Here is a 24923-nt window from a genome sequence, read left to right as displayed (position 1 = left end):
GATCTATACCCCAAAAGAGATTTTTTAAAGAAGGAAAAGGACCCATATATTCAAAAATATTGATAGCAGCTCTTTTCCGGTGGCAAAGAATTGGAAATTGAGGAGATGCCCATCATAGGGGAATGACAACAAATTTTGGTATGTGAGTATGACAGAATACTATTCTATTATAGGAAATATTGAGCAGAAAAGCCTAGAAAGAATTACATGACCTGTTGCAAAGTGAAATGTACTGTGTACAAAGATGATCAGCTGTAAATGATTTTGCTTTTCTCAGCAATACAGTGATCCAAGACAGCTTTGAAGGATTTATGAGGAAAAATGCTATCCATCCCCAGAGAAAGAGTCGATGGTGTCTGAATACAGATTAAAAGCAGACTGTTTTCTACATTATTTTTCTTGAGGATTTTTTTTTGATTATGACTACTATGGAAATGTGTTGCAGGACTACACATGGATAACCTATATTGTATTGCTTGCCTTCCCAACATGGGAAAGGAGGAAAGGAGAAAATTTGGAATTCAAAGTGTTAAAAATTGTGTTTACATTTATCTGGGGGGGGAAATAAAGTGCTAAATACTAAAAAAAATTATTATTTCACTGAATGGCCTTGAGCTTCTGTTGAGTCCCCAGCCAGCAGTACAATGCACACAGGGGGTGAGATATAAGTGAGTAGTGATTAAGTAAATGAATGACTGAATTTTAGGGATAGTTCTTCTTTCTGGAGTGAGTGGCCTGGACTTCTGAGATTTGCTCCCCCACCTGGGGCACTTACTGTCCCGCCTCTGCTCCTTGGCACACCCCGCCTCAGGCTTGGCACCCATGCCAGGCTCCACCTGGCCCTGGTGGCGGCTGCGGAGGGCATGGTAGAGGCCCAGGCTTCGGCGCTTGGCCTTTCGCAAAATGTGGCAGACATACTGAAAGATCTCCTCATAGCAATCCCCAGGCTCTGCGTAGCTGGCCACGGTGCTGGAGGACAGGTACCGTCTGCGCTGCTCCTGCATCAGCTGGTGCTCTCTCTGCTTGGTCTCGGAGAACTGGGTCGCTATGACAACGAGGCACAGGTTGATCATGAAGAAGGAGCCCACCTGTGACCAACGGGGAGAAGAGGAAGGAGAACGACAGAGACGGAGGGGAGAGGGGAGGGGCACATGGAGAGAGGCCGAAGCAGAAGAGACCAGGGGAACACACCGAGCAAGACACAATGAGACCATCGGACCCACAGAGGGGAGGAAGGGAGAAAGAGAGAGAGAGACCAAGAGATCCAGTGAGAGAGTGAGGGAGGACATGCACAAAAAGACAGGAGATAAACAGAGAGAGAGTTGGGGAGGAGAGAGGGAGGGAAAACCAGAAAGACACAGGGAGAGGGATAGAGAGAGACAGAAACAAAGAGAGACAGAGAGAGAAAAAGGAGAGAGAGAGAGAGAGATTTGAGAGAGACACAGACAAGGACAGACACACAGGGGCACCAAAAGAGACAGTGTAAGACATAGATAGATAGATAGATAGATAGATAGATAGATAGATAGATAGATAGATAGATAGACAGACAGACAACGGAGGTAGGAGAGGAAAAGAAAGACATGGAGAGACAGAAAGAGAAAGACCAAGAGAGCCAACCATCATATATACACAAAGTTGAGAAAAACACAGGGAAATATGAAGACAGAGAGTTAGAGATAAACAGACACACAAAAAAATCAAATAGTCAGATAGAAGCAGAGACCAAGGGGGATATACAGAAGCAAGAGAGATGAAGAGATGCAGTCAGATATCCACACAAAGATGAGGAAGAGACAGAGACAGAGATAGACAATGGCACAAAGTTTTGGAAAAAGAGATCATGAACAAGAAAGAGAAATAAAATCAAATAGATACAGAGGCATAGAGACACAGACAGAGATAGAAGATAGAAGATTGCTCAGGTTGGGTCCTGAGAAAAGCACTGTTGCAGGGAAGGGCTGCAGTGAAGAACCCCTAGGGGTGGCACCTCGGGGAGGATAGGGCTCACTCATGCTGGCAGCCAGGCCTCTGCTATGAGCTCAGTCCAGCAAATGAAACGCTGGCATCACCAATTCAACCTATTATCTTTGTTCTCTCTCATCACCTCAGGAAGGAAGAGATGTGCAGATCTAATAAGATCTGACCTTCCCAAAGAGGATGAAGAAGGACGTTCTACTCTATCTCTTCCCTTCTTCCTCTCTCTCTCTCTCTCTCTCTCTCTCTCTCTCTCTCTCTCTCTCTCTCTCTCTCTCTCTCTCCCTCTCCCTCTCCCTCTCCCTCTCCCTCTCTGTCTCTGTTTATCTCTCTGGGTCTTTCTGTCTCTGCCTCTCCATCTTCATCTCTGACTCCCTCTCCCTTTCCCCAGCAATCTCCTTCCTCCTCCTGTGTTTTAGTCAGAAGGACCTAGAGAAAAATTTCTGGTGGAAACTTTGTAATGGTTTTCAATGGGGAAATAGAGGGGAAAAACCTAAGAGAAGCCAGATAAACTTCCCCTTAGACCTGGATAACTTCCTGAGACTGAGCCCCCTCTGACCTACCCAGCCTGAGAGAAACCAATAGTGGGTAGAGGGAAATCTTGGCTAAGGCAGAGAGAAACCTTCTCTAGGCCTAATTAACCTTCCTATGCCAAGAAAGAACTATCCTTCAGGCCTCAAATTCCTCCATTATTATTAATCAGCTCTCTAGTTTATCATATCCAGAACAATAGCAATTCTAAGAGAGTTCTAAAAGTTGAAAACTAAGCACCCACAAGCTCCGTCATGCATGGTGCTGGAGACCCAAGAAAAACAGAGTCCCTCCAATGAATGCCTGTCCTCAAGAAGCTGACGTGAATTGGTTGAAATCTGCCTGTGCCACCTTCCTCTCTGCTTTCTCTACCCTCAGACAATGACTTTTGGGGCCTCCTTGGTTCTGATATCCTTCTCTGTTTTCTCCCTAGACTCACCCTTCCTCTGGGGCTCAGGGGAGTCAATTCAAGCAACTATTTTTCAAAGAAGGAAGATCCAGCTTGCTGTCATTTGCATAAATCTTTGAAAAACCACCCAGACCTGTTTAGGAACTGGACAGAAAGATGTTTTTCATCCCCTTCAAAACAGACTAAATCCATTGCTTGCTGCCCTCCACCCTTTTGATGCTACCCTCCACCCAGTCTAACCTCTTCCATCCCTTTCCCCACCCTCTAAAATCATTCCGTTTTCCCTTTCTCCCTTTCCAGAGTGGTAGAAATTGGTTTTCTGGGTGGATCCCACTGCCCTGTAGGATTCTGGGAAATCCCCCACACCCCACCATGGCTCAGTTCTCTGGACAAGCATGGCATATCCTACAACTGCTCAGCTGAGTTTCCTTCTTTTTCTTTGTACAGAATGATAGTCAGGAGATGCTCAGAGCTGATGGAAACCTTCAGAGAAGGTGGTCCCAGCTTTCATCTTATAGATGATAAAACACTAGTAGTAGTAGTAGTAGTAGTAGTAGTAGTAGTAGTAGTAGTAGTAGTAGTAGTAGTAGTAGTAGTAGTAGTAATCTTTTGTTTTAACAGCTCCTTAAGTAGATTATCTCATCTACTGAACTAAAAAGTCCTGGTGAATTCATTTCAATCTCCAGGGACCCACAGATCTAGGCTGAAATCCTGCTCCTTTCTGCCACATACTAACTACATCATTCACATCCCTAGATCTTGAGTTCATCTGTAAATGAGGCAGTTGGACTAGACGGCCTTTACAATCCTTTCCAATTCTAAATCTATGACTTCGTGAACCACTGACCTGCCATGATCTTTTTCTCTCCTCTGATGCTTCAGATGCCCAAATCTCTCCATGCCTTCCCCTAGTCTCTCTCCGTTGTCCCCATCTGTACAAAAGATATGGCCCTTCTCCCTGTCAAGGTCAATCTATCTGAGGCATCTTTCATTCCTCTCTTCTGCCTATATTTGATCTCTGTCTATATCTGTCCCCTTGGCTTATGAAGATGCTCAGGGCTACACCATCCTTAGAGGGCAAGCCTCATTTGGCCTTTCTCTCCCCTGAAGCTACCAGCTGATCACCCTCCTCCCTTTCTCTGCTAAAATCCTAGAAGGAGCTGCCCACTCTCGTGGCCTCCACTTCCTCATTCAGCACTCCCAGTTTTCTGTTCTTCCTGTCCACTACCCGAGATCTTTTCATTCTCCCATCTTCTCCTCAGGATGTCTCTGCAGCTCTAACCATTGCTGCCCCAACTCCTTCTCCCTGGTCACGCTCTCCTGACTTGAGTTCTGTGTGTTTTCTCTCCTGATTCTCCTCCTGCCTGTCTGGCCACTCTCTCTGTCTCCATCACTCATCTGCTGCCTCCAGAGCCAGGCCTGGGAGCTGAAGAATGAGAAGGATTGTGAGTCTTCTCATCCCTCTCTCTACAGCTTGCTAAATCTCATGGGTTCAAATATTGATTCTCTCACTCCAGCCTGAATTTCTCCCCTAAACTCCAGTCAGGCCTGGTGCCAAGCTGCTTGCTGGTATCTCCTCCTGCATGGTTGGCCTCTAGGCATCTCAAACTCAACCTTCCAAAACAGATTCCATCCCCAAATCTCTCTGTTCCTACTGAGGCCAGGAGCATCCTTCAGGATCTTCACACTTCAAGCATCCTAGACTGTCTTCCTCCCTCAGCCCTCCCCATTTTCCATCAGCTGCCAAATCTTGTCACTTCTATCTTCAAAACTCTCTTGAATCCGGCCCCTATAGTTCAGGTACTCTCCACTGGACATTGAGACCATGATAAGAGCCTCCTTTCCTCTCCAGCTGCCTAAATAACCTTCCTCAGATACAGGTGTAATAACATCACTCCCTCCTTCTCTGGTCTCTCAGGATCCTTGCATTATTTCAAAATTCAGCTCAAGGGGCAGCTAGGTGGCGCAGTGGATAGAGCAACAGCCCTGGAATCAGGAGGACCTGAGTTCAAATCCGACCTCAGACACTTAATAATGACCTAGCTCTGTGGCCTTGGGCACAATAAACCCCACTGGCTTGCAAAAAATAAAAAAAAAACAGCTCAAGGGGCATCTGTGCCAGGAAGCCTTCTTTGTCTCCCCCCTCCTTTTTCCATTGTCTTTGTGCTATATATGGCTATAGAATCTTAGATCTAAAGATGAATCTAAGAAGTCATGAGTCCAACCATCTCATTGTATAGTGGGAGAAACTGAGACAGAGGTTAAGTGACTTGTCCAGGGTCATGCAGCTTATAAGTATATGAGACAGAATTTGAATCCAGGTCTTCCTGACTCCATGTTCAGTATTTTCTCTACTGCGGTAAGTTGCCTTTCCAACTTGTGAACATGGGAGTTTTCCCCAATGGAAGGGAAGCAAGCTCCTGGGGTAGGGATGTTCCCCTTCTGTCCTTTTGCCCCTCGGGTAAATCATGGCATTGGCCCACTTAGGCACTGGGGGTACTCTAGCTTCTCTGGGCTAGTTTCTCTCCATTGACTAGGCTGCCTACTCATTGCCTGTTTGTCCCTGTTCCTTCTCTAGAGTTCTCCATGTTTGAAATTTCCTATTTTAGACCAGAGACAGCAAGTCTCCTAGTGAATTCCTCTTTCTTCCAGAGGTGGGAAATCAGTCAGACCCGCTTAAGTAGGACTCCACTTCCCCCTAAGAAACAGCTGAGGTGTCCTGAATCCTGGACCCAGGAAGCCTAGATGGGTGTGGATCCCCCCTTCTTCTACACCTCAGATCTGAGATCTAAAAGGTTCTATCCCTTCTCTGTCCTTCCCAGGACAACTTTGGACATGGTGATGTTGACTCCACTGCTCTGCTTGAATTTGGGGATGTCAGTCCCCAACGTGAGGCATTTGGGGGGCTGCTCTTGGCTCCAGTGGCTGCCCACATTCCTTTCTTTTATTGCCCCTGTCTCTCATCCCTCCAAGTCCCTCCAGCTCAGCCCCCTGGACTAGCCTTAAACATACTAAATAATTTTAGGCATGGGCTGTCTCCTCCAATTCTCTGAATTCCTAAAAAGTCTAAAAGTCCCAGCTGTAGGCATTGTAAACATTTGTGGTTGACTTCACTCAAGGGTCAGGCCCCTCTGGCCTTTTGGGTGGGGAATGAAAACCACCAGAGAAGGACAGTTCTGGGGCCCAGTCTGCATGCTCCGCTGGCCATTGGGAAGGAAGGCTCAAAGTTGGTTCTGTGGGCTCCACTGAGAGGCCCCAGCTGTCCGAGGCTCAGAATCACCTAGGACTTTTTCCAGCTCCTCCAGCTTCCAGAACCCAGGAAGTTTGTCATGAGGCATCAGGCCAACTCCTAAGATCATGGAGGGGAGGAGCTGACCCTTTAAAGAGTGTCAAAGGGACCCTCAGGAATCAGCATATGACTCTCAACTCCAATGACCCAGCTCCCAGAAGACAGAACATCTCCTAGTAGAAAGCCCTAGATCAGATTCCCAGAAAACCAGGGGCCCTACTCTGTGACCATGGGCAAGTCATCCTGCAGGGGCCTCAGTTTCCCTATCTGTAAATGAGAGGATGGGACAGTGGAAAGAATAATGCATCAAACTGCAAGGTTATTTGGACAATTCTCTGATCTCTCCCTAGGACTTGGGCAGCTTATTTCACCCCAAGTCAGAGGATCACAACATCATTAAAGGGGACAAAGGGGACAAAGATTTCAGAAGTCATCTAGCCCAGTCCCTGCATTTTAGAAGTGGGGAAACTAAGTCACATAGAAAGGGGGAGTTATAGGATTTGCTGTTCTGGTCCTCTGACTCTGGGATTGGAATCAGTGGCTTCAGAGTTTCCTGCCAGCTCTAACTGGCAAGAACCTAAGGCCAGGTGAGCCTGGAGGGTACAGGATCCTGCCTAGAGCCAGAAGAGTTTCAGTGGCCACCTAGTACAACACCCCCATTTTACAGATGAGGAGACTGGAGCCAGGGAGGCAAGTTGACCTTTCTGAAAGTCACATAGGGAATAGGAAAGGTCCTTTGCTTCTAAATCTATGCCTCTTTCCAGGGCCAGTGTTCAACTTCCAGGCTCTTGTGATTCTCTGACCTTTCTGGCTGGGAGATGGGAAGCTCTCCAAGGGTTAGGAAAGGTTCTCAACACATCTGGAGGAGCTGCCAGGCCCACTCCAAGATCTGGCTCCTTGGTAAGAAAAGACAGGGCTTCAGATTTTAGAGTCAGAATCAAAGGATCTGAATATAAATTTTGACTTTGTCACTTGCTATTTGTATGACCTTAAACAAATAATTTCACTTCTCTGGAACTCAGTTTTCCCATCTGTACAATGAGGGAGTTAGGCCAGCTGGCTACTAGGTCTCTTTTGACTCCATCTCATTTCATCCAGGATCACAAATTTAGGACTAGAAAGTTCCTGAGGGGTCATCCCAGGTGTAACGTCTCATAGGACAGATGGAAAGAATGGGTTGGATAGCCTGACATCTGTGCAATGAGGATCAGGTCTGGAACTTCATTGGTTTGGGGAATTCCCAGGGGGAAAAGTCCCTATACCAAAGCTAGCCAGCACTTCCACTTCTACTCTCTATGATGCCATTTGGGGTTTTTTTTTGGCAGAGATACTAGAGTAGTTTGCCATTTTTTTTCTCCAACTCATTTTGCAGATGAGGAAACTGAGGCAGATTGGGTGAAGGAAAAGCCTGAGGTCACATGAATAACTGAAGAAGATGAGTCTTCCTGACACCAGGCTTGATGCTCTAACCATTGTACAACTCAGTTGCCTTTCATTTTAAGAGTCTTAGAAACTGGCCAAGACCCTTGGGACATGAATTAACTTACACATGATCACACAGCCAGGATGGGTCAGAGGGAAAATTTGATCAAAGGTCTTCCTGATCTGGAGGCCAGTGCTCTGTCTACCACACCGTGATCCTAAGTGAGCCACATGCACCCTTGCCTTTGTTCCTCACAACACCCTTGCAAGGCAGGGGTGATCATTATCCTGGCATAGATCACATTCCTTTACTTCCCAACCCCATTCCCCAAGAGATTGGAAGCTCCTGAAAGTTCTCAAGGATTTTGCTATGAAAGTAAAAGGACTAAATTTCTACAAATACTTTCCTCATCTCAAATCTTCCTTTTGCATTTACCTGTACCCCCCCCCCTTGGATCTGCCTGAAGAAGAGAGACTCCCAGATGGGACCCTCTAAGCAGAAGAAGGGGGAATGGGGTGGGAGTGGAGAGTATCAGGAATTAGGCCAGGGCTCTGCACCACCAACCTCCAAAAACCAGACCAGTGGAAAATAGGAGCAGGAGAAATGATGCACAGCAAACTTGACTCAGGATGAAAAATAGCAGCAATCAAAACTGATGGCTCCCTTTTTCAGCCACTACCTCCAATCACCCTCTGGCTGGTTGAGCTTCAAACAAATGCATTGACCCTTCCTCTTGCCAGCTTTCCTCTTCCTCTCTATCTCAGAAAAATGTCCACTGGAGGATTCAGTGTCTCCAGGATCCAGGTTACTCCCTCACTCTCTAAAGGGGTCTGTCTAGGAGCCCCTCCATGTCTGGCTTTAGGGCCCCCAACACTTACTATAATGAGAAGGATGAAGTAGATGAAGTTGTAGAAGGAATGGGCATCCATGACATAGTACATAATTTCGACCCAGCCTTCTAGGGTGATCACCTGTGGAAGACAGGGAGGAAGACAAGGGGGGGGGGGAGATAAAGGGAAGCTAATTGACTTTGCCTTGGGCCCAGAGGTCCCTAATAGGGGAGGTTGACCTAGGCTGGGTGCTCCAGTTCCTCCCTCTGGGAAGTCCATGATAAGTGACAAATATTCAAGATACTGGGCTGTTTCCCCCTCCAGATTGTTACTTTGCTATTCCAGCAGCTCCCTCTTACTTCTGAGATGGCTCAAGGCCAAGGCCAAGGCCATGCCTACTCTTAAAAAGACACTTCAAGGACCTGGAATCAGAGAATGAGACTAGAGTTGAGGTCACTAAGGATAAGGAAGGACAGAATAGGGAAGGACCTTAGAACAGGGAATGTCAGAGCTGGAAAGGGTCTTAGAATAGGGGATGTTAGCTATTGGTTCACATTTCTCTAGTGCCTTATAATTTTATAACTTTATCAAGCTCTTCTTTTCCATCAATCCTGTGAGGTTGCCTCATAGTCTAACGTGTTATTAGTCTCAGTAGTACCACCACTTCACAGATGAGGAAGCTGAGGTGCTACTGATTTTCCCATAGTGGCAGAGCTAGGTCTGGGGTCCTTTGTACCTCACTTCCAGTGGAGGGGATACTGGGAGGAGAGAAAGACCCCAGCTTGAGGTGGGCATGAAGATAGTGAGCCTCTGCAGTCAGCGATCACCAAGACTTATAGGAGGCACCAGAAAGTATCAGAGGATCACAAGTCTATATCCGGTAGAGACCTTAGAATATTTGGTCTGACTCTCATTTTATAGATGGGAAACTAAGGCCTAGCCTGAGGTCACCCAAGGAGTATGGGGCAGGGGCAGGCTCTTCTTTGTGTACTGCTTCCTGTAGGGGTGCCCTCAAGGAAGTAAGGGGCATGTCCCATCAATCTACTTTATGGACGATTGACCCCACTGGGTACAAGACATCCATCTGTACCCCTGTGTATCCAACAAAATCCTGGGCCCCATCACCATCACCTCCCACCCCATCTGCTAGGGCTGTCACCTGGAATATGACAATCCAAGCGTAGCCAATGTTGTCAAAGTTGATGGCGCCCTTGTGGGGGTTGACACTGCCAGTTCGGCACACGTTGTAATAGCGGTTCCAGTTGACACACATGCCACTGATGTTGAAGTCCTGGTGCGCTGCACTATAGTAGGCGAAGTCATCTTTGCTCAGGCAGCACTCACGGCCCTGCTCCTTGAGTGGGGGGATCTCATGGCAACCCATAATGCCATTGTCCCCCGACAGTGAGCAAATGAACGGCATCTCATCATCTTCCTCCGGCTGGTAGTAAGGGGGGAGGGTGAGATCTCCTTGTCTGATAAAGGAAGAGGCAAAAGAAGTGGGTTTGTCCCCCTACCTGATGCCCAACCAGTGACCTCAGCCTACCAACAGGCTCCTATATACATCCCATCAGAGAACTGAGAACATTCTCACAAGAGTAGGACACTAGAGGGAAGCCATTCATTTGCTCTTTCCCTTGTCTATTCATTCTGTGAAGAGAATTATGATTTTCTTATTGATTGATAAGATGTATAATGAATTTTATCATACTAATTTAGTTTCTAGAAATCCTTTTCACAGGCAGAGGCTCTGAGACACATGAAAACAAAGCCAAAATAATTCATTTTAATCCTGAGAAGCTCTGTATTCTTTTGCCTGTGTTAAGTGAAGTGAATCAGTATAGCCTGTACTAATCTCAAACAGCAATAATGGATCCCGGAGACAATATAATCAACTTAGCCATTCCCACAAGATGGTCATGACTGTTGTGACTGTTCTATTGTCCTGTCCTGTGGGATCACTCAAACTCCAAATCTGATTGTTCCATGATCCACCTTCTCCCTCCCTTCCCACTTATGATCATGTCTATATTCTCTGCCTGAACAACAGTCAAGTGGAGCTCCAAGGAGGGAGGAATTTCATGATTTGCAGACCAGTTCCTTTCAAAGAAAATGATTAATTAAACTGCTAAACCACTGCCTGTTTACAATAGGGGAAAGGCTGAGCAAATTGTGGCAAATGAATGTGACGGAATGCTATCGCTCTGTTGGAAGTCATGAGTAGACGGACTTCAGCAAAGCCTGAAAAGACTTCCATGAACTGATGCTGAGTGAAGTGAGCAGAAGCAGGAGAACATTGTACACAGTAACAGCAGCATTGTGTGATGATCAGTTAGGATGGATTTAGCTCTTCTTAGCACTTCAGTGACCAGAGACATTTCTAAAAGACTTGTGATGGAAAATGCCATCCACATTGGAAGAAAAATCTATGGAGTCTGAACGCAGGCCAAAGCAGACTACTTGCACTTTTTAAAATTTGGTTTGGGTTTTTTTTTTGCTTTTTCTCATAGTTCTCCCCCTCCTTTAGTCCTGATTCTTCTTTCACAATATGAGAAACAGAAATCTGTTAAACATGATTGTACATGCATAAAGGGAAGGGAGGGAGGGAGAAAAATGTAGAACTCAAAACTTTACAAAAAGATGAATGTTGAAAACTATCTTTGCATGTAATTGAAAAAATAACATTCAAAAAATCTCAGTTCTTTCACTTATTCATTCATTCACTTATTCATTCATTTGTTCTTTCCTTTGTCCATTCACTCCTTCACTTATTCATCCATTCACTATTTTCTTGCTCTTTCTTACATCCGATCATTCCTTCACTCATTCATTAATTCATGAAACAAACTCTTAAAGGCCTACAGTGTGAAGAAACCTATGCTAGGTTCTGAGGTGGTTCTAAATTTGAAGTCTCTCCTCTCTTGGAGCTCTTAGCCTGGGATGGTGTCGAGGGGTAGGAGTTAGATACAAACAATAATATTTGTTGAATGTTTCAGAGAGAGATGTAAAGCCAGAGCAGGTAAGGAGCGGCTGCCTCCCTTCATCCAAAGTTCCTTTTTTTTTAAAAATTGTGTGCATAGATGAGGCTAAGCCAAGGTAAATGGAGTTTACTGTAATCAAATAAAACTTAGAATAAAGTTAATTTCATCTGTTGTGTTTGTTTTTATTTTTTGGTGGATCAAATCCATGACCAGATCAATTCAGGGAGTTCCTAATACGGATACTCTCCAGCAAAACCAATCATCCTCTACCTGTCAGGTGAGTCCCCAGGAACAGCAGCGATTCTTAACCTGGGATCAGTGAACATGTTAGCATTTAACAGTTAACTATATTTCAATATAATCATTTTTCCTTATAATCCTATGCATTTTATGCATTCAAAAACATGATTCATGAAAGGGTTCATGGACTTCCCCAAACTGTCCATGGAGTCCAAGACATAAAAAAGACTGGGTCTCAATCTTTTTTTTTTTACTTTTAGGCAATGGGGTTAGGTGACTTGCCCAAGGTCACACAGTTAGGCAATTATTAAGTGTCTGAGGGCAGATTTGAACTCAGGTCCTCCTGACTCCAGGGCTGGTGCTCTCCTCACTGCACCACCTTGCTTCTCTCAATCTTAGAATAAGTGACTTAACCAGGATGTTCTATGCAGTAAGTGTCAGAAGCACAACCTGAAGCCAGATCATGGTTCCGAAGTCAAATTTCTCCCTAGCATGTCACATGGTCTCTTGCATCCATTTTACAGAGGCATACATTCAAAGCCTCTTGTGTATGCATTAATTATATTCATAGTCACAATTAGGATCTAGCAATTTGTGCAAATGAAGGAAGAGAAATGTCCCCTTCTGCCCCATGTCAGAATTAGGACATCAGTCTCAAGTCAACTGTCTACTGCATTGTGCTCCCTTTCATATAATAACATACATACACATATATGTATAAAAATATACAGATAGGCATATAGCTGCATATGAATCAGGCAGTGAGATAGTGAGGAGAGCACTGAATGTGGAGAATCTGGTGTTGAAGAGTTATTAACTTGTATCACTCTAGAAAAGTCACTACAATGCTGTTAGCCTCAGTTTCCTCATCTGTAAAATGGAGATAATAATAGCCCTCTCCTTCCCAGGGATGTGGTTAAGGATCCAATCCAACCAATCAATCACTCCATTAACCTTTATTAAGCACCTACAACGTACCAAGCACTATGCCAAGCTTTTCACAAATATCTCATTTGATCCACATAACAACCCTGGAAGTTTTAAAGAAGAGGAAACTGAAGAAGAAAGTTCCTGAAGTGACTTGTCTAGAGTCATGAGGAAAGTAAGTGCCTGAGATGGGATTTGGACTTAGGACTTCCTAACTTCAGGTCTAGCGCTCTATCTGTAGTAATTGTCTATTATTATAAGCTGCTCTTCTGAATTTGAGGGGGAAGGTTTCTGTTCCTTAGGCCAGTGAACTCATAGATCAGGGCTTCACCCTTGCCCACATCTCCCTAAATATCAATGTCCTGCAGAAGCTCTCTCTTTCAAGGAGTTCTATTTATAGCAGGTGAATTCTCTTCAATGAAGCTGATAGCCGCTCCTTAGTTGTCCTGCTTTTGATCCTTAAAGTGGGGTGCACCCGCACCTAGCCCAGGAGAGGCCCAAGGAGAGGAAGACACAGTTTCCCCGGGGCAAGCTGCAATTTCCTGGAGGGGGTGGTGAGTACAGGAGCTCACCATGGAAATAGAGACTTTGCAGGTGGGCAGAGGCAGATGAATGGGGTCAGAAGCCCCTTCCTCCCTGGGCCTCTACCCTACCTGTGCAGGCCTGGCCTCCTCTCTACTTGGCCCACCCCTCAGGCAGACCACTCCGGGTTCTTCCCCCCCTCCAATTAAAAAGAGAACATAGAGGCAATCCCCCCACACACACACACACACAGCCTCTCAGTCTCCCAACCCTGACAGTCTCCTTCAGAGATCCACGCTAGCCAGTTCCCTCCCCTTCCACTGTATTCGCTCCATCTTAGGTTTCCAGAATCCCGGCTGCTCAGGGCCTGGGGAAAAATGCTCAAGTCACTTGTCAAGATCACTCTGCTTTGGCCTTTCCCAGGAGGATAAAGAGCTGACTTAGCAGGGGATGCTGGGAGCAGCTGAGCACAAACAGGGGGGTTGGAGTCACTTGAGGGGTTTTGTCAGAAGAGCCAGGTGGTCCTGGGGCTAAATTATCAGATAACTGGGTTTCAGAAGAAACACAGTTGCCTCAGTGTGATCTGGGGAAAGTCTCTTAATTATTCTATGCCTCAATTTCCTTATCTGTAAAATAAGGGGAACTGGATTCCATGGCTTCTCAGCTCCCTGCATCTCTAAACTATTATGATTCCATGAAATGAGGATCTCACTGCCCTTTACCCTGGTCAAGTTATGCCTATGCTGTGTCAATTTAATTCTAGGAGGAAAGCTAAAATTATTATTACCCTTTGACCCAATGATCTCACAACTAAGCATGTGTGATAAGAACAAAGTCAGAAAATTCCCATTCATACCAAAATATTAATGATCTTTGTGATTAATTTGTGCCATCTTTGTGATGGCAGGATTCTGGAAAGAAAGTGGCTGAACAAATTGTGGTCTATGAATATATAAGAATATGATCGTGCCCTAAGAAGATTTCTGAGAAGACCTGTATGAACTGATGCAGGACCAAGAAAAGGATTTACCTAATGAACGTAAAAATGACACCATAAAGTAACCCTAAAAAACAGGAGAATTTGGAGTAAAAGGCAAATAACAATCTTGATTCCAGAGAATGATGATGAAACACACTTCCTCTTGGTGGGACGTTGGTGAACCACAGGTATGACATACTGTATACATTTCAGATGGTGAACATTGGTCAAGTGGCCCTTACGATATGGTTCTGCATTGCCATGACTCTAAGTTACCAACTGGATTCCACCATCATGGTGGTCAGAGCTGTCATTGCTTCTAATTATGGGTTAGATCAAGGAGGGCCACATCCCTGGACCCCTTGTTTTACGGTGGCTGAGCTAATCGAATTGCTGCCCCTCCTGGATGTTTCTCAGTTGCCCCGAGCTTTCTGACACACACTGTGGAAAACATCTGGAAGCCAAGTTCAGCTCCAGTTCATTTCAGGAAGGACGTTGACTAGACGGAGCACGTGCCAAGGAGGATAGAGGCAGGGATGGAGGCAGAGATGGCAAGCTTATCAAATTGTTAGGTGACATGAAGCTGTCAGGGACAGACAAACATTCAGTGACAGAATCCTGATCTAAAAAGATCTTGACAGCCTAGAACAATGGCCAAATCTATTAATAAAAAAACACAATGCGGATGATTGTAAAGACTTCTACTTGGGTTATGAAAAAACCAACCATGCTGCCAGAACAAGAGAGAAGAGCTGTGACAAGACTCAGAGCTCACGCAGACTACAAACTCAATAGGCATCGGTACGATGGAGGAGATCGTCTTGACAAAGCTATCGTGGGCTGAACAAATCTACCATCCCCTACCCTGGGCAGATCACAACCGGAGCACAGGCCAGAAAACAATCAGGGAAAGGTAACACGGCCATTAGGTGGCATCACAGTGGAAAGAGTCCTGGGCCTGGAGTCTGGATGACCTGAGTTCAAATCCCACCTCAGACACTTACTGACTGTGACCGTGGGCAAGTCACCTCACCTCGGTCTGTCTCAATTTCCTCAACTGTAAAATGAGAATAAAAGCACCTATCTCCCAGGGTTCTTTAGGGGAGCAAATGAGATAATATTTGTAAAGTTCTTTGCACAATGCATAGGAGGGGCTATATAAATGCCTATTCCCTCTCTCCCTCTCCTTCCCTCTAGAGGTTCAGGGTGATGGTGGCCAGGAGAGACTCTGAAAAGAGCAGCGAGGATTGAGGAGTTGGCCAACTCCTCCCCCTATCCCCAGCTGTCAGGAAATATAGAAAGAGGAGCAGTCACCCTTGGAGAGCCAGCCAAGAGCTGTCATGTCATCAAGAGGAAGCTAGCCTCAGTGGGGACCACTGGATGCAAGGACCTTGAGAAAAAGAGATCCAGAGTCACAGACTAAGAGCTGGAAGTAACTTCAGATGCAGAAGGAATTGCAGAGGAACTTGCCCAAGGTCACATGAATAATAAGGAGAAGCAGCATTTGAATTCAAGACCCCCCCCACTCTCTACCCATCTATCTACCATATTTCAACAGAGGAGAGACCTCAGAGCATGAAAGGGAGGGAAGAGGAGAGAGTGACTGGGGAGCGACAGATGGGAGTTTAATATAGGGAAGGGGACGGTGGGTCCAGTGTGAGCATCAGTGTCCATTCCTGATCTCCCCCAACCAACCTCACACTGATATTTGAGGATTTTTTCCTCCTTCCCTTCCTTCCCTCCTTCCTTCTTTCTTTCCTTCCCTCCTTCCTTCCAGCTCTTGTGGAGAGAGGTCTCAAGCAAAGCAGCTCATTTAGGGGCCATCTGCACTTGGTTGTGCTTGTGTTTGTTTCTAGAGGCTCTGTGTGTGTGTGTGTGTGTGAATATGTGTGTACACACACATTTTACTTCTATTTTCCAGGGGTCTAGCATAGTACTCTGCATACAGTATGTGCTTAATCAATGTTGGCTTGAATTGCTGCTGTTAGTGTTTGGTTCTCATTTCTCTTACTAGATTCTTAGCTCCCTGGGGCCAGGAACCATCTTTTCCAAATTTTGTATCTTCCTCAGCCAAGCATAGTGTTCTAGAGAACAGATGCTTAACAAGCCTTTGTCGGGTTATTGTTTCTGACTGATAACCATGCTTACGGGTACCTCAAAAGGGGAAGCTGAGGCCTGGGTGGCAGAGTCGATCTTCCAGCCACTCAGATGCTCCCATGTCTGGTACACTGTAGGAGCTCTATAAATGCTTCTCTTTCCCTCCCTCCCTCTCACTCACATGGTGAAGTTCTCCTCCAGGAAGCAGCGGTTCCGAAGCAGGCCGGCCCACAGCTGCACACCAATGATCCCAAAGATGAAGAAGACAAAGAAACACAACAGCAGCACGTTGCCCAACATGGGTAGGGTGTCTAACAGCAGGTTCACAAGGATGCGCATACCTGTGGAGGAGAGGGCAGAGGTGGGTGCAGGGTGGAGGAAGGGCAGAAAGAGGGAGAAAGAAAGGGAGAGAAGAGGTAAAGAAAGACATCAGTGAGGGAGGTGGGAAATAAAATTAGTTGGAAACAAGCCCAAGGCAGAGAACAAGACATGATGGTTGCTGTCATCGCCAGGGAGGTGGCACCTCTCACAGCTTCCCAGGTCCCACCAGGAGGTGGGAGATTCAGTTCAGAAAGGTTCCTCTCTCCCCTCCCCTCATTCTCCTCCTGAAAACCCCAGGGAGGATGACAGGGAAGGCTCTGAGATTCTGAAGCATTTTAGCCTGAGTTCTGTTTCAGCTATCAGACCAAAGATGGACAATGTGGGAGCAAGACTGGTTTCTCCCTTGTCCCTGAAATCACAAGGCTGGAAGCCTAATCTAAACTTTTACCTATTGAGAAACTGGGGCTCAAAGAGGGGAAAATGACTTACCCATTTAAAGTGCCAAGCCATGGGTCATAAAGCTGGATGGAACCTCAGAGACCAATTCATCCAACATTTTCTTTTTTACAGATGAGGAAATCAAGGCTCAGATTGGAGAACCCATTCCCCCAAGGTCACACAAGTAGTGAGTAGCAGAAGTGGGATGAGAATCAAAATCCTCAGCCCCCAGAGCCATTCAGCCCAGGATTAAGAGGTCATCACTGGCAAGATAAAGCTAGAAGCAAGTTTATTTTACAAAGGAGAAAACTGAGCCCCAGAGGAGGGAATGTAAGTCCCTGGAGGTCAGGACTGATTTTGTTTTTTTGTCTTTCCCCACTTGGTGCAGTTCTTAGCACATCAACATGGAGAGTTTAATCAATGCTTTTCCATTCATTCATTTGCTCATGGGGGTCATAGATTTAGGTATGAATTTTAGAGATCATTGAGTACAATGCCTTTCTTCCCTTGTTTTATAAATAAAATCACCAAGGCCCAGAGGGGTTTGTGATGAGCCTAATATCACTCAGGGATGCAAGCCAAGAGCTCCCAGAGGACTGGGTCTACTCTGGGGGATACAATTGTACAGACCCTCGCTCCACACCATGACAGACTCTTCGGTGGTGCTCAAGATGGTACTGGGCTGCCAAATAGTGGGAAGGGGAGATGAGGGATGGGAGGGAGGGAGAAATAAGGGAGGAGGCTGATGTCCTTGACCAGAATTCTGCTTGTTTGCGGGCCAATGATGGCATCATTATTAACAAGTTAATTATTTGGGATTTGGATCCCTGGCTTCAAGTACCAAGGAATTGTGGATCAATAATTAATGCCTATCACCAACTTCTGCCCCTGAAACTAGGTCAGCCTCCTCCTGGGAAGGGGGTGTAGCTTTTCTCCAGGCCCCAGAATGAGCTAGGAATCTGGCCCACATCTGAGCTTAGAGTTTCTGCTCCTCCTTTCTCCACCCCTACCCAACAGGGAAACCTTCAGTGGGTTGAGTTTGGGTGGGGGGGGGACATTCAACTAGAAAACTCTTTTCATGAGAACCAAAGTTGCTGGCCCATATAGATTCCCCATCAATCTCCAATCTTGGTTGCCCTTCCTAAGGACACCCTTCAAAGGAAAGATTCTACTCTTCCCTCAATTAATTATCGGATCTCTTCTTCTCCAGGGATATGGAAATTTGGGAAGAGCATAATGACATTCTAGAAGCTGTCCTCTGAAGGAGCTGCTCTGATTGGCCCTTATCCTCAGAGGATTCCCTCCCACTCCCCTTTTTTAAAGTTCTTTTCCTTTACAGTGTCCCTGGAATTCCAGGTCTTTGAGATTTTCCATGGAGTCCAAATTGTAATTAGTTAATTAGGGATTTGTGACTAGTTCATTACAACTGCTGCCAGGGATAAGGGGATCATTGAAATCAGGAGTCAGGGAAGACCCTGGAGACCCCAGTTAATCCTCTTTTTTTATAAGGGTGGTCAAGTAAATTAGTCGAGACAGACCGGGCCTCTTACACTGTCACCAATTCTCAGGGACATTCAGGTTGGATCCCACAGAAGGAAGGAGAATTGTAGGGGAGGGGAAGAGGAAAAAAAAAAAGGAAAAGGAGGAAGGGGAAAGAAATGAAAAATCAAAGTGGAAAAGATAAAAACAGAGCCACAGAGGTGGGAGGGGGCCCTCGTGCAGTGTAGTAGTGGACACAGGGGACTTGGAGGCATGGGTTCGAATCACACATCAGACCCTTGCTAACTGTCGCTGGGTAAATCATTTCTCTGAACCTCTATTTCTTCTTCTGCAAATGTGAGGTATTAATTCCACCCACCTCTTGTGAGATAGGGCATGGGAGGTGCACTGTAAACTTCAAAGACTGGCTAAATGGGAGCTCTTCCCCTAATTGGCCCCATCTGTAATTTTATCAGTGTGGGGATATTCTAGTCAAGGAAATTCCTTCTTCTAGGGGAGATCAATCAATCAGTGTCTTATCTAAAGAGCTGCCCAGGGACCCTGAGGGGCTCCTTCTGATTTGGGCAGCTCCCTTAGACTAAAGCAGGATGTGGTAGAGGTGAGACTGGCAGACAGATCTTCCGGCAACTTATTTCTACCTACTCCCCTAACTGCTGCCTCCTAAGTCATTATAATGATATTTTTTAAAAATCTGGATATTTCCTCATTCCTAAAGCAAACATAGGTCCTTGGAAGGGACCTTCTCATCCAGGGTTCCTTCATCTCTTCTGTGTCCTGCTCCTTGGGTGGTCAGTCTGGGGATGCCCATGTGCCCTTCTCAGAATCGTAGGTCTAAATGCATGAAATAGATGTGGAGTGTGACAAAAGAAATTAAATAAATTGAATTATGCCAATATTGTTTTTTTTTAAGTTCACAGCCCTAAGGTTCAAAGTCTTTTAGCTGTCAGAGGATCAAAGGAGAAAACTGGGACTTTGAGTGGGGAAGACACCGGGGTGAAGTAACAAAGCCCGGCTTTTCCCATTGTTTTGCAGTCAAAACCAAGTCTCTGAGTTCCCTCTGAATGAATGGCTATCCAGTAACCCTGGGGATGGGGAACTCACTACCTATTTGGGAAGAAGAGGAGTTATTATTGCCCTTTTGCCCATCCAGAGACCTCTCTGATGGCTATTTTTTTAATTTTACAAAAGTTTGTCCAGGTAAGTAGATGCCCTTCAGGTTTGTATGCAAAGAAGATGAGGTGGTGGTGAGGGCTTGGAGCGTGGCTCCCCTGGGGACCCTGAGCCAAAGGCAGCTCCCCAGCTGTGGATCTTGCAAGTGGGTTGGCTGGGCCTCCTCCTGGCCAGGAGCTGGGTGGGAAGAGGCAAAGAGAAAGGCAGGGCTGGCAGCTAGGATGGAGGAGGGCCGGCCCCGGGCTGTTATAAATATTTATAAAACACTGAGCTAGAAGTAGTCCCATCAGGGCCAAGCAGAGGATCAGGACTGCCCTGTCCACCCTCCCAGCTTCCCCTGCCCTCTACCTGCTGGGAGGGAGCAGTGAGGTGATGGCCAGCCAGTGGGGCCGCGGAAAACATCCCCCCAGGCATAGATTATTCCAGAACATCCTTTTCTGCTCCCCTCCCCATTTTTGGGGGTCTTCTTTCAATCTCCTGGCCCTCCCGAGGCTCTCTGCCAGGGACCCTCCTTCCCCTATCTGTCAATTCCCAAGTCTCTTTTTCATCCCCCAACACCCCTTTGTAGCCCCAGTTACTCAGAGCCAGAAGGAGGCTTCAGGACAGGCTGGAGCCACAGCCTTGTTTTAACAGATGGTAAGACTGAGGCCCACAGAGCACGTGTCTGTCCAAGGTTACACAGGAAGAGACAGACGTCAGATTCCAACCGAGCACTGGCTCTTCCTCACGATGTGGAACTGCTCTTCAGTTCCACAGCCCTTACTTCAGAGTAGGGAGCAGAGGCCTCTCTCTCTCTTTGTGATCAGTTCTCCCACTCCTCATTCCTGGACCTGGGGGTGGGGGAGAGAAGTTTCACAGCTCATCAGTCCTCTCTCCCTGCTCCCTCTCCCTCTCCTCTCTGTCTCTCTCTCCCCCTCTCTTTCCCCTTCCTCTCTCTCTCCCTCCCCAGACCCCCCCCCACACACACAGAGTAGCTGTGTGTGCCACATTGCCCTCCCATGTGCTGACTCTGTGGTCAGATTATTTTGATGGATGACAGAAAACGCTCCGTCAAGCATTTTGAAAACTACTCAAAGGCCAGCGTGAGGGAGGAAGGTGGGGTAAGCTTTCACAGGGAGAGAAACTATGGGCCATGGGGAGAGGGTTTGTCTGCACACTCTACCCCCTACTCCCTGAGTCTCCTTCAGGCTCAGAATCTCAGATAGGGGGCCAGGGAGAATGGGGCAAGCCAGCAAGCAGGGAAGGAGGGAGCGAGAAGCATTCATTCAGACAGCCCCATCCCCAGCATCTCCACACTAGAGTGGAAACTTCCTTCTGGCCCCTGCGCAGGGGAAGCAGGGCCCCATTGGGGCTCCTCTAACCACCGATCTAGCAAGGACCCCTGCTCAAAATGACTTCTAAATTGTTCTAAATTGTTCCCAATGCCAACAGCAACGACTCACATCTCCATAGTACATTTAGTTTGCAAAGGACTTTCCATGTAATCTTATTTGATCATGAGAACACTAAGAAGGTCATGCTAGGGGCAGCTAGGTGGCGCAGTGGATAAAGCACCGCCCTGGAGTCAGGAGTACCTGGGTTCAAATCCGGTCTCAGACACTTAATAATTACACAGCTGTGTGGCCTTGGGCAAGCCATTTAACCCCATTTGCCTTGCAAAAACCTTAAAAAAAGGTCATGCTATTTTTGTCACTACTTAACAGATGAGGAAACTGAGGCAAAGAGAGATTGAGTGACTTGCCCAAGGTCTACCACTAGCAGACATCTGAAAACAGATTTTGAACTTTACCCTTTACTTAAGGTCCAGCACTCTGGATAGGGACACTGAGCTATGGCCTTTCTCTCACCACTTCCTTCTCAAGGCACTAAGGGGTCTGTGAGGTTTAATGCTTTAAAAACAGCAATTCGATCAATTTTATTTTATGTAATTAAAAATATTCCCAGAATGACTGCCAAAGCAGATTGCAGGGGTCCCTAGCACCCAAAGGGGTCCCTAGCACCCAAAGAACCCTTGCTCTAGTCTAGCCAAGTAGACCCCGATAGTTTCCCACCTATGGGTCTTTGCTCTAGCAGTTCCCTAGACAGCTAAGCCCTCCCCTGCCCCAAGCTAAAGGCCAGTTCCAAGGTCATCTCCTCCAGCAGCCCTTCTTGGAGCCCAGGAGGCACAAGTAATTTTTCCTTCCAAAGCTTTATTCTGCAGCACTCTGGTATTCCCATTCATCACAACTGGCTGCTTCTTATGGCAAAGTTTGTGCTGACATCAGTTTTAGTAGCTTAGACTCTACACTACCTGAGGGCAATCACCATGGATCCACTGAATCTAAATCCCAAAGTCTCAAGGCTTGAAGGGAGTTCAGAGATCATGGCATAAACATATCCTCTTAGAACATCTTTGATTGCTTGGGTCTCTTCAACAATGGGGAGTCCAGTGCCCCCAAATTCTGCTTTTCCATGGTCCAAGCTCTGCCTAAGGGGCAGGCAAAGGTAAAACAAACAGAACAGCTCTTTCGGCTTCTCAGAGAGAGAGTGGGTCTAGTTTCTAGAAGACTAGAAATCCCCAGGGTCTCATGAGGCTCAGCCTCCCATTTTCGTGCTCCCCTGCTCCTGCTTCTCAGCACTCACTGCAAGGGGCCAGCAGCCATCCAGAACCAGGCCAGCTCCCCCATGGTCCTGAGCTGGGTGCTTGCTCAGGGAACGTTTCTGGAACGGAGTCAGCTGAGTCCGAGGAAGTCTCAAGGGCTGCTGTGAGCAGTTGTCTAAACTATAGATGCTTCTGCCACCTGCCAGCCAAAGAATTTTCACCCTCCAAATACAATTTCCAGTTATCATCACCCTGATAGAGTGGTGGGAGGGTGGTGATAGGATGGACTTGGCCTTTCTAAAGAACTGAGCTGCTCAGTTAAGATGGGGGCTTCTTGCTCTGCTCCTGCCTCAGTGGCCCTTTTGGGGGATGGACTAAAAAGGGGAGGAGAGGGAGGGGGAGATCGGCTATTCTTGAGTGACTTTGTCACCTTTGGTGTCTGTGCTGTTCTCTCTCCAGACAGTCCCTGTCAATCTCAATCATAGTGGTACTCAACCTGCCCACCAGCCTCCACCTGGGGGGAGGGCCTAGAGGGGTAGGAGGAGGGGAGAGGTTAAGGGATAAGGATGGAAAAGCTGGGCCAGGAGATGGCAGAAGCAGGAGAATTAGGATGAGCAAGAGGCCAAGATGGGTAAGGGAGAGAAGAATGTGCAGCAGACAGATCTGCCCTGACCAGTTTGGTAAAATTTAGAATGCTCCAGAAATAAGAGTTAGTTTTGGGCATAGACTTATGGGATTTAGAACTAAAAAGGGACTTTAGAGACTATCTTTCCAGACTTTTTTGTTTTCTAGATGGGGAAACTGAGGCCTGGAGAGGTCAAGACTTTTGCCCAGGATCACACAAAGCTTGCTGAAAAACAGCAGGGCCAGGATCCAAACCTAGTGCTCATTTACCGACTAATGTCATCCTCTGATTCCTTAGGCTAGTATGAATCTAATCCAGGCTTCTTGAAGGCGGTGCCAGGACAGAATGTGAGGTCTACTGGGTCCCTTGGATCACTGATTTAGAACTGAAAGAAATCTTACAGGCCACTGACCCCATTCTTCCATATTTTGCAAATGAAAGAACTGAGGCACATATGGGATTCGCATCCAGGCCCCTAGACTCCAAACTATCATTCTTCCCACTGGACCATGCCACCTCTAGGAAATGAGGATATTAGATTCATGCTCCTGAGGGTCCTTCCAGATCTAAAGCCCAGAATCCTGCTGTATTTTTCCATCCCAGTTCTTCCCTCCTATCCTCCTTCTTGGCCCTCCTCAGTGGGGAGAAGGCTGCAGATTCCAGAGACAGCTTTGGGCTTCCCGAAGGTCCTTCCTGAAGTTGATGAGGCCATTTTGAAGGGGAAGCAAGAAAACTTGAGGGGAGTACGGGGAGAAGAGGAGGAAAACAGCCAAGTTCCTTCCTCTTCTGCCCTTTTCGGGTGCCAGTTAATCAGGGGCACAGCGGGGCACACAAGGGGGAGGGCAGAAAGAGAGAACATATGGTCCATGGCTGCCCAGGTCAAAGCAGCTGGCACCATGCCCAGGCTAGCACTCCCTTGATGAGGGCAGAGATAATACAGAAAGAAGTTCAGCAACTCCTGCCAATGGGGTGGCACAGTACTTATCCCAGCCTCAAAAAGGAAAGGAAATACAAAAGCACAAGAGCTGGTTCTGGGTAGACCCCAACTCTGACAGAGCTTGCTGCTTGTCACAGACTCCTATTCAAAGCTCAAATTTGATACCTTTTATCTGCATGACCTTGGACAAGTCACCTCTCCACTCCCTGGTTTTCCCATCTATTATGAGGGTGTCAGACTAGACCTGAAGTTTGAGGCACAGCAGATAGGGTGCTAGCCTTGGAGTCTGCAAGTACTCTGCTCTGGATTCTCCTAGGGTCAAGTCGCTGAACCTTATCCTGGAAGAGTTCTTTCAATCCCCTGCTCCTCCAATAGGCATCTCATGGTAGGCTGTGGGTGACTCTGGGAAGTTTGAGCTGGCCAGTCAAGACAGATTGTGAGTGTGTGTGCAGTCCGCGGGCCAGGCTCCTGACGGGTACTGGGACCGGTCACCAGAAGGCTGGCCATAGGCAGAAGGACTGAGCATGGACAGCTCAGACCAGCTCTGCATCAGCAGAGAATGCCCTCAGACTGCCCAAAAAAGAAAGGAAGGTTACAGAAAGAGCCTCCCTCAAAGGGCCTGTCCAGCCTTTCAAATCCCTAAAGAATTGGCAGCTCCAGGCCACACCCTACATCCCTTTGGACTGTGAACTCCTTGAGAGCAGGAGCCTGAATGTAAGCTGGCCACCCCTCTATTCCCAGAATCCAGTCCAAGGCTTTACACATTGCAGCTGCTTAATGGGCTCTCCTGATCATAGATCTGGGGTGGAAGGAACTAGGAGGAGATCAACCCCCTCTCAAAAGGAAAGGGACTTGCACCCAAAGTCACACAGCCAAGAAGAATAGTACTCAGGACAGCTGCTTCCAAATCCAGGGCTCTTTGAGCAGTGCCTTGCTGAACTTTGACTTTGTCCATCCCCAGTCTCTGATCACCCCAACTTTCAGGAAGCTTTTTCCTCAGGTCTCTCACAAAGTTGTCAGACTGTCACAGCTGGTGGGCAGAGAGGTGGAGAGAAGAGAAAGAGAAATGAGAGAGGGTGAAGGGAGAAAGGGAAGAGGGAGGGAAAAAGAGAATGATGAAGAGAGAAGCAGAATATGTGAATGGGG

At 46.8% G+C, this 24923-nt stretch overlaps 1 protein-coding gene across 1 annotated transcript in view; it reads right to left on the bottom strand.

Moving 5' to 3' along the window:
* CACNA1I (calcium voltage-gated channel subunit alpha1 I) overlaps nt 1-24923 on the bottom strand; it is a 148407-nt gene that overhangs the window by 76306 nt on the left and 47178 nt on the right. The window contains exons 4-7 of the mRNA XM_074221080.1: nt 16387-16546; nt 9619-9934; nt 8508-8600; nt 776-1088 (exon numbers count right to left, since the gene is read on the bottom strand). Of these exons, the coding sequence (XP_074077181.1) occupies nt 776-1088; nt 8508-8600; nt 9619-9934; nt 16387-16546 (882 nt within the window). The remainder of the gene's footprint in view (nt 1-775; nt 1089-8507; nt 8601-9618; nt 9935-16386; nt 16547-24923) is intronic.

The sequence above is a fragment of the Macrotis lagotis genome, chromosome 2 (genome assembly GCF_037893015.1).
Source record: "Macrotis lagotis isolate mMagLag1 chromosome 2, bilby.v1.9.chrom.fasta, whole genome shotgun sequence".
NCBI classification, from domain to species: domain Eukaryota; kingdom Metazoa; phylum Chordata; class Mammalia; order Peramelemorphia; family Peramelidae; genus Macrotis; species Macrotis lagotis.
Note: the sequence above shows the minus strand (reverse complement) of the source record. Positions and strands in the feature narration are given on the sequence as shown.